Genomic DNA, 10,349 nt, shown 5'->3' on the forward strand with positions numbered 1-10,349 from the left:
TGCATAATCGATTTTGTGATAAAATCAGAGCAAATCGATAAGATCGGAATAGGATCAGTGGAAATTTTAAGAGATCATAACTTTTTGACTTGGATTAAACCACATGACCTTAATATATCAAATCAAAACTTGTTCAAAGATCTACAATTAATTATAAGATTTACCCTTAATCATCAAGTTTTAGATTCAAAAAATATCATTTAAAATCTTTTTGAAGCCCTGAAAGATTTTTAATCTTTTTTATTATTTTTTTCTTCTTTTGTAAAATTAGGGTTAGAGTTTTGAAATTATTTAAATATCTATTTAGTTATTTTTGAATTAATTTTTTATCAATAATATTCTACTATTTATTTTCTTGAAAATGATGAATTTTTAGATATTTATTGTTTGTTATTATGTGTAATCAACGGATCTTTAAAAATTACTTTCGACGTTCATATTTGAATCAAATGATTCAATAGCTTCCTCTACGTTACTTGCTTTGTTGACTTTTAAATTGGATCAATCTTATAAACTAAAAGAATAATCTTAAGATTGAATATGATTACTAATATTATTATGTTAATAGAAATTTTATACTCTTGCAATTTATGATATAACAATTTAAATATTATTGAGTGCTAATTTAAATTTGTATAAATATAAATATAATTATTAATCTATTTATATGTAAATTAATTTTTTAAAATAGTTTTTTAATTATTAATTATGTATCATAAAATTTTAAAATTTTTTAATAAGATTGTACGATTTTATGATTCAATCTTAATCGATTAAATTCTAACCCCTTTAGTGAAAGATAGAATTTACCATCCCATCCCCCGGGCATAGCTGAGTTGGTTACGACGGAACAGACTTACAGAAGAGGATAAGGATTCGAATCTCGACGAAGCCGAGCAATACCCTCCTCCGTTGTGACAAACTACAATTTCTCGATTTACCTCCTCACATATGATCGTGGGGTCGACCGTGTGGGGCCGCTGGGATGGTGAATTCCACCTTTTCTTGCAGAAGAATTCATCATCCCAGTGGTTCCACACAATCGGCCCCACGACCATCTATGATGAGATCAATTGAGAAGTTGCAATCGTCATGACGATGGATGAAGGCATTGCCTCGACTTCGTCAAGATTCAATCCTTACCCACTTCGGCAACTTTGCTCCATCATAATTAACTCAACTATTCATCCTCAAAGTCCAATGATGATTATGAGAGAAACAAAAATAGCATTCACTGTCCAAGCTCAAGCATGGCAATCAGAGTGAATTGGAGGGTAGAAAAGCTCACAATTTGAGTTGATGATTCTGCTTTAGCTTTACATGTTTCTCAAAGTCTTTACATGTTGCTAATGGTGGTTTAGCATCTTGTAGTAATCCAAACAACTGCACAACTTTGTTGCACATTATTGTTTCAACTCAATCGATACAGCAGCTTATTTTTGTTAGACACCAAAGCAATATCCTGCTTTTGGCTCTTCAGGTTCGTGTGCCAAAGCATTCGATAAGCGAATCGCAGCAATCTCTCCTCGGTCATAGTATGTTCACTCGGGGAATCGTCCAGTGTAGCGAATATGGTCGAGCGTTCGGCGAAGACCGTACTTCGTAACAGCCGCATTGGCAGCTCTGAAGCCTCCCCCATAGGCACTGGAGGTGTCGTGCACGATTTGGTGAATGAAGAACCGACCGAGATTTTTCTCGATTTCAGACTTTGCTCCTTTCTTCGACGGTGGCATCGAAGAGGACGAGGACGAGGACGAGGAAGCATAGCTGGAGGTTGATGGCACGCTTGGCATAATCTCGGATTCAAGCCACATATGGGAGAGAACCTGACAGATGCCTTCCTCCACCTCAGGGCTTAAGTTACGATATCCTGATAAGAAAGAACAGAATTAGAAGAAGAAACCAACACCAAGCAAAAATTGAAAGGGACTGAGGAGAAGGTATATCTTGAATCTTGCATAACAATGGTAGATTATCATAGTAGTCCAGTTGAATCCCGTAGATTTTTTTCCTTGAGGAAACTAGCATTGAAGAGATAGAATCCCACATATATGACATGAATTCCCTGGTTAAGGGAATCATTTCATGTTTTTCCAAGTTGTTGATATGGAGGTTTAAAATAATATGAAGACAGCAAGGTCTTCCATGCTTCATTGCACTAGACGTCACTAGCGTCGATGAAAGGTTGAGGAGATCATGAAATTAGAAACCATAAATCAATCTTCAGTTATCCTACTCCCCTCAGAACTCAGAAGGAACATTGAAAATGCTAAAATTATCAATCATTTGGCATCGAACACTGAATAATTGCAACCTGAAGATTCAAAAATATACCTTTAAGACGTAACCAACCGTGCATTAATTCATGAGCAAGGATGGAACCTGTTAAGAGTCTGCATTTAGAATTACAAGGATAAAGAATATCAGCATATCTGAAAAGTTTTGCCGAGTTAAATGAATAATGCGACTAACTGAACTTTTATATTCAACTCATATTTCACAAGTTTCTGTTCTCTATTGCATGAGGATGTGATAGTTATTCAAGGGGTAAGATCAAACTATTATGATAGAAACACATAAGAAATAGAAAACAAGTAGTTGCATAATCAAAGTAACTAATTTCCATCATGGTACTGGGATCGGGCTGACCTAGGAAGGCCATATAGAACGAGAATTGCAGTGACTTCACATTTCCGTGTCAACTTTTGTGGGTAAGTTTGCATGTCCTTAACTTTGTTTCCCCCAATTTTGGGCCTTTTGAGTATCTGTATTAGGTAATAGTAAGGCTTAGACATCAATATAATCTAAGTTACTTGAAATGGAAGGAGATCACTTACACTGCTAACAGTTTGCTCCTCTGAAAGACATAAGCCTCTTGTTTCCGGCATGTGATGATGACCCTATTAAAAGAACAAATTGGCAAACTATTACTAAGTCCAGGATATGGAAGTAAAGTCAAACCATCCGAAGGAAGCATACCTCTTTCTCCCCTTCAATGGCTTCATTAAGCGCCTGCCTTTCAACCAAAAGCATTGGAATTTGTTGATCTATCCTCATGTTCATTCCTTCATAATAATCTCTGATTGAGTGGTAGAGAGGTTGGCAATCACCAGTATCCATGATAGCAGAATCAAGACATTCCAGGCACAAGCTACGGCCTTCACCCAGAGAGATGTATCTTGTACTTCGGGACTTCAGTATACAAACAAGGATATTTAAAGTATTAGAAATGAAGGATAAAGGATGTTCTAGATCTCAACAAGTAATTCTTCTGTTCTCGACATCAATTTTCATGTGAAACACAAGGAAATTTGACCAATAAATACATGTCTTCCATACCTCCATTCTCTCACAACTACAACATCGAGGTGTTCGGTCATGTTCATGGGTAGGACAATACTTTTGACCCCAAAAGGGGTGAGCTCTATACTCAATTAAACCAGCCCTGTTTACTGGGATCTATTGGGAAAGAATACACAAAATCAATTTTCACTAAAGAATATCATGTTTTAGATCAATTTCTGTATAAAGATAAGGAAATTCTTAAGCAAAAGGAATGCTAATTGGCAAAAGTGACCTTAAGCCATTGGTTAATGCAAAATTATTAGCAAACATGTTATGTGTTAGATTAGCTGCTGCAGAGTCTCAGCAACATATTACCAATGATAGAAGTAAAACTGTTAAAGTATCACTCAGAAGTTCATATTAATTTAAGGATTCTGACAAAAAAAATTGTTTGTAGCTGACTATAATTGGACTATAACTTGTTAATGCTGTTACGTACAGAAATTCGATATTGATGGTTTTCACAAACAGGTGATATCTAGTGGATCAATAGTCCCTTGTATAGGAGCAACAAACAGAAAACTCAAATACCAATAGTAGAAGTAATTGTAGTAACTAAAAGCATAAGTTAATTTAAGGATTCTGGAAGAAGAAGAAAACTTGTTAATGCTGTTATCTACAGAAATCCGTTGAAGATTTTCACAATAACAAACAGGTGATATCTAGTGGATCAATAGTCCCTTGTAAAGGAGGAACATACAGGAAACTCAAATACCAATAGTAGAAATAAATGTACTAATTAGAAGCATAAATTAATTTAAGGGTTCTGAAGAAAAAATAATGTATCTATGGATTATTGGTATTAAAACCAAGTTAATCTTGTTATCTATAGAAAACTAATAATGGTTTATCAGTGGAGGAACAGTTCCTTGTATAGCATACGTTGGAGCAAAATATATCACCTAAGCTGACAATTAATGCTTGTACTTGGAGAAAGAAAGCTTGATCGTCAAAATTCAAATTGAAATATTCTAAACTCTTGTAGAGCAAAATATATCACCTAAGCTGACAATTAACGCTTGTACTTGGAGAAAGAAAGCTTGATCGTCAAAATCCAAATTGAAATATTCTAAACTCTTGTAAAGACAGATTTTAGGAAAGTTTTATACATAAGAAAGCTCTTACAAATTCATGGCAGACGTCACATTTGGGGTGATGCAACTCCTTATAGCATGACTTGTGGTATGGATTAGTTCCGGATAATGAAAACTAAAAGAAAAACCATGTTTGAGATCAGCTTCACACAACATTTACTTGGAAGATGTATGGGTCTTTTATAGTGTTAACAGTTCCTACACAAATGGAGAAAGCTTTTTTTATACTAAAGAATTAACTTAAAATACCTCACTCTCACATATTAGCTGATGACAAGCACAACATCTAAAACATTGCGGATGCCAAAAGGTTTCCATGCAACTTAAGTATTGTCCATAGCCTATTTCACAGTGACAGGCTCCACAAATTCTGCATGAACAATTTATGAGCATCGTAGATTAGTTATAAGTTGTCACAGAAATACCATATTAACTTAGAATAACAGGATCAAACCTCTGTCCTCTTGGCAAAAACTGTACAGGTTGATATGAAGTCATGCTCAGGCTATCTTTGACCCTTGTGTCCATATTTTCATGACCCTTGTGTCCTGCAGCTATACAAATAAGTTCCTGTGTCAAATTTATCAAGTAACCTAACTCTAAAATCACAGATGGGGAAATTCAATAAACATTAATCAGAAGCCAAGCTAATCACATAAATCAAATAAAATTTTGAACAACTTGATTTTTAAACCACCTAGTCAAACTTACCATTAGGTTTCTTGGCATCTTCTGCAAGAGAGAGTGCAATAGCACGATCCAAATCTTCATTTTCAGCTTTGGATTGGTCATCCTGGTAAGAGCTTGTGCAAAAGAATTTGATGAAACCATATAGAAGTAATGGGCATCTTATCAAATCAAAATAGATATTTCTAAAATTTGATAAACCGTGTACATAGAGATGTATTAGAAATTGGGTTAACAAGCAATTTGGAAACCGTGTAATATTTACCACTGGTTTAACTGGTCTATGCAACAAGTTCTCTCCCCCCATTACATGTGGGCGGCGCCCATTTGATACTCTGAAACCTGAACCTTTGAAAAGCTTGGAGAGCCACCTCATGAAGCAAGACCTTCTCTCGGCACATGGAGTTGTATGTCCTGATAGGCGATAAGATTTGAAATGATATGTATGGTCACCATGAAATTTGTGCTATACAAAGACGATATTATAATTTGAAATTTGATACAACTAAAAAGGGCGTAAATATCCCAAATTGTATTCTTAGAGAATAAAAAGTAATAAATCAGCATAATTTAATAAATTAACTCTATTAGTATCGAGTCTATATATAATTCTTTCATCATATTTTTGCGTCCATTCGGTGTACATCATTATATGACAGCTAAATGAGCCATTGAACCATGCTTTGAAGAACACCAACTACGATATAAATAAAACATTTTGCCTGTGCAATCATGTTAGTCTTAATTTTAATTCTCTGCTGCATTCTTCAGCAGTACTATAATCAATCAACTTCAATAGAAGGCATTCTCAAGTTATTCCTCTCTAAAGCCAACCTAAAGCAATTATTTGTTCTTTGTTATGGACATCTGCATAGAACTAGGTCCACAGCCGATTGGGCTTCAGTTTGGGCTCAAAAGTTGGAGCAATGACCTTTAATTCCCCCTCGATTGCAAGAAGAAGTGGTGGTCAGCGAGGGAGGCGAATGTTGGTGTCTTGTGGTTAGATGCACAACTAGAGAGAGAGTAAGAGAGATAGAGAGGGAGAAGGAAAAGGAAAGGGAGAAAGAATTAAAGAACATAACTTTGTTTATTTCACATGATACCATTTGGGTGTTTTCCCTCCTTTTAAAGAGTTGTTTTACAACTTATTCAATTCGATTTTGATATGTTTGCTAATTAATTCTCTCTATTTTTGATAACTAATGCATATTTCTTTGTCAAGTTGGTTGCTATTGTTCCACTTAGATTTTTTTTTCTTCCATGTAGTCCAATTACCTCTATTATCATTTTTAGCCTCTGCAAGATTATGCTTTCGTCAAGCACCAAGTTAGCAAACATATGTCTTACTTCTACTTCATCTTCCTACAAGGCTTTTGTTGGCAACAGACCTCCTAGAACTTAGAATAGGTGATCCTTTATGTGGAGCTTCAGTTCATGCTCATCTTCAAGGGGTTTCAGCTTTCATCGTTGTTGAGTGCCTTTCAACCTTACTTGTTGTTTGTGTGTTGTAAATTCTAGGCTCATGATGTCAAAGTTCATGAGGAGAAGATTAGGCATGCTTAATAATCTAGTCCCTAGCAAGATATAAAATTTTGTTAGGGGAAGAATAAGAAAATCAACTTTTATACCTTGTATTCCCTAGCAATAGGTGAACCCCTAAGAGAACCCTAATCCCTCAAAGTCATCCTCCATTAGTGATCACTACAATAAAATTAAGCTTCTCAACTCAGTAGAGCTTTAATTTGGTGACTAGTTGTTTGTTGATAAGGTACGTGTGCTTTCTAAGTCAATGGTGATTGAAATGGAGTGCGAACGAATGGTGATTGACACTTGCATTGATTGAGATTGAGGAACCCCTAGGATGACAATTAGTGAATAGTAAAGATGATTTTCTAGGCTTTCATCTACTTAGTCTAACATGAAAAAAGGCTTGCACTTGTGGCTAGATGAGAATGGTTCATCACAGTTGAAGCAAAGGCATCTTGCACATTGTTTAGCCATCTTAGTGATGGTCAACCGTTGACCAGAGAGAGAGAGAAACAAGGAGAGAGCGTTAACAAGAAGATAACTTTTAGTGAGTTTCCACTATAACATTAATGGTATTTCTTTCTTTCATAGAGTTTCTTCATAACTTATTCAATTCAGTTACGATACTTTTGCTAACTAATTTTTGATTTGTCAAGTTGGTTGCTCTCAGATTAATTCCTCTTTGATCTTTTTCTTCCATGTAATCCAAGTACCTACCATATCATTCTTCTTCTTGTTATCTATAGTAAATTTTTATAGCTGGTAATGGAGGAAAGTAACATCATCACATTACCATCAGGCTATGGCTGTTCAAACTAGTTTGGATCAGCTTTTTTTTCACCATATATATGGAAGAAACTCCATTTCAGAGAAGATATATTGAAAACTAATAAATGCAACAAATTATCCAAACCATACAAGCATTGTGTAATAAAATAGCTACATCCGAGCTACAGTACATGAATAAAGCAATTTCATTGGTTCCAAGGATTATCAAGCAAAAGATCATAACTTTGCTCGCCTAACTTGATTACAAAAAGTAAAATTGCCACTGAAGATAAAAGATTGACTCAAATCCTACGTAGGTTTTTCTTACTTTCAAGAGATAGTTACCCATGTTATTGTTCAAACCATCGTTCATTGACTCTGAAAAACACAATCAACTGCTAAAACACTGAGAGAATAGCTTCCGCTAGGTAATCCTACAGGTTCTCACGACAGAGACAGGGAACGTGATGCTGCCACAATTCTCATACTAGACCACGAGAATTAATGCTCATGTATCGGTTCCTAGTGGCATTCACATCAAATAAAAAAGGCGCACCAAGAGCCAAGCGCCCAGTGTGTCGAAATGACAACGACATCATATTTTGACGATAGGCAACATTCTAAAAAAAGGGCGCAATTTTGAACAGAATCTTACTGATCTCAAAAAAAAAAAAAGGCTATTACTTTGTCGATCGGCAACATTCTAAAAAAAGGCGCAGTTTTGAACAGAATTTTACTGCTAGTCGATTCATAAAACCAAGAAAACCATCAATGAAGAGCTCGAGAAACTAAAAGATTACCTCGAAACTGAGGCGGCCGGGAGAGATAGCTGGAGTTGGAGGAAGCCATCGGGGCGAGGGCCGCCAACAGCAGGGCGAGAAAGGGATGAGGAAAAGGGGCCTTTGGTGGCAGGGGGAGGCGAGAGGGAAAGGCGAGGGTAGGAAAGGGGAGCGATAAGGAGGGAATAAAGCGGGTGAGGGATGGGGCTGTAAAGGAAGCAAGGGATTGAGGTGGAGAAGAGGAGGAGGAGGACGGTGGCAGACCAACGATAAGGCATCTCCAAAAGCTTCCGCGCGTATATATAATACGCCGCAGAAAAGTGATTGTGTGAGGTGGTGAGGGAGGGCGGTGGTGGTGGAATCGGCGAATCGGGGCGGCGGCGGCGGACGAGGAGGAGAATGACGTGAGCGAGACGGGAGAGCGAGAGAGGGAAAAGGAGATTCTCTTCTTTCCGAGAGAGACCTCAGACCTCAGACCAGACCATTTCTACTAGTTTTTTTTTTTTATAGTTTGAAACCGGACCGGCCGGTTCGATCTAATTTAAAAAAAACCGAACCAGTTCCGTTTTGTTTACTAGGAAGAAAAGAAGAGGAAGGAGAACAAAATATTTATTATTTATTAATAATGTATTATCCCAAGTGGTAAGCATGGAGACATATGTTTTCTGAAATTTTAGATTTGAATCGTCTTAGCAACATGTAGTTGTGTGAGTCTAAGGTTCTGAGTTCGAGTCCTCTTATCATTTCGACGGTGGGGCCAAAAATGTCTTATCTCAAATGATAAGCATGGAGACATGTGTTGTCTGAGGTTCTGGGTTCGAGTCCTCTTATCAACATAGTAGTATCGTGCTTTCAAAAAATCTCTTAGAGGATTTTCTGATATGGGTGTAAGAACCAATGGAATCAAAATATCTCCACAATAGTATGATATTATCAAAAAAATCTCTTAAAGGATTTTCTGATATGGGTGTAAGAACCAATGGAATCAAAATATTTCCACAATAGTATGATATTATCTACTTTGGGCCTAAGCCCTTATGACTTTGTTCTTAGGCTCTCCTCAAAAGACCTCATACCAATGGAGATATCTTTCATCCTTTTAAACCCACGATCTTTTCCATGTGTTTTAGATGTTGGACTATGTTTGCACCCTTGCAACCCAACAATCCCCCCTCAACTAGGACTTCTACCTAGCCGCAACTGGGACTTTTTTGCCCATCGGTCCACTCGACCTACTAGGACTTCCCACCTAGCCGCAACTAGGACTTTTTGCCTCTCGGCCACCCGATCTACCTAGGACTTCCCACCTAGCCGCAACTAGGACTTTTTGCCTCTCGGTTCACCCGACTTACCACCCGACCTACTAGGACTTCCCACCTAGCCGCAACTAGGACTTTTTGCCTCTCGGTCCATCCGATCTACTAGAACTTCCCACCTAGTCGCAACTAGGACTTTTTACCTCTCGGTCCACTCGACCTACTAGGACTTCCCACCTAGCCGCAACTAGGACTTTTTGCCTCTTGGTCCATCCGACCTACTAGGACTTCTCACCTGATCTGGTCCTCTTGATTCAGACACGGGAGCACCCACTTTCTTTGTTTTTAAGGTTCAACCCACATGGTTAGATCTGGATCATGGCTCTTCCGGCGGTTAGTCCGGTGAAGAGTGGTCTCGCTCTGATACCAATTGTAAGAACCAATGGAATTAAAATATCTCCATAATAGTATGATATTATCAACTTTGGGCCTAATCCCTCATGGCTTTGTTCTTGGGCTCTCCCCAAAAGGCCTCATACCAATGGAGATATTTTTCATCCTTTTAAACTCATGATCTTTTCCATGTGTTTTAGATGTGAGACTATGTTTGCACCCTTGTAACCCAACAATGGGATCATGTCGACGGTAGAGCCGATCACTATAAAAAGTTTATCCAGTATAATTTATCCTCTTTTGATTAATTACAATTTTTTGATTTACTTTGTGGGTCAAATTTCTTATAGTTTTTTTATTTATCTTGTATGGCCGATCACGTGGGGTTGTGAGTGTGATAAATTCCACCTTGCAGAAAAAAAAAAAGTTACTTTAGCGTGAGCATCTAGTGCTTGATTACAACTTATTATTTTTTCAACCTTTCAATCGTCTCTTCTCTC

General features: G+C 37.2%; 1 protein-coding gene across 3 annotated transcripts; it reads right to left on the reverse strand.

Moving 5' to 3' along the window:
* Window positions 1-1,204: 1,204 nt before the first annotated feature.
* On the reverse strand, window positions 1,205-8,417 carry LOC141844116 (LIM domain-containing protein HDR3). 3 transcript variants are annotated; one of them, XM_074732123.1, is made up of 12 exons: window positions 8,222-8,417; window positions 5,392-5,540; window positions 5,151-5,232; window positions 4,894-4,987; window positions 4,689-4,809; window positions 4,471-4,554; window positions 3,340-3,459; window positions 2,980-3,192; window positions 2,838-2,900; window positions 2,650-2,765; window positions 2,335-2,393; window positions 1,205-1,870 (listed from the first exon to the last, which is right to left on the reverse strand). In XM_074732123.1, the coding sequence occupies exons 1-12, from the start codon at window positions 8,268-8,270 to the stop codon at window positions 1,542-1,544; spliced, it is 1,479 nt and encodes a 492-aa protein (XP_074588224.1). In that variant the 5' UTR covers window positions 8,271-8,417; the 3' UTR covers window positions 1,205-1,541. The 3 variants fall into 3 exon arrangements, with proteins under 3 accessions (XP_074588224.1, XP_074588223.1, XP_074588222.1); XM_074732122.1 differs by having other exon boundaries at window positions 4,894-4,993; XM_074732121.1 differs by having other exon boundaries at window positions 4,894-4,993; window positions 5,151-5,540.
* Between the last annotated feature and the right edge of the window lie 1,932 nt (window positions 8,418-10,349).

The sequence above is a fragment of the Curcuma longa genome, chromosome 13 (assembly GCF_044706935.1).
Source record: "Curcuma longa cultivar G26 ecotype Majalengka, Jawa Barat chromosome 13, ITB_CL_G26_1.1, whole genome shotgun sequence".
In the NCBI taxonomy this organism is placed as follows: Eukaryota; Viridiplantae; Streptophyta; class Magnoliopsida; order Zingiberales; family Zingiberaceae; genus Curcuma; species Curcuma longa.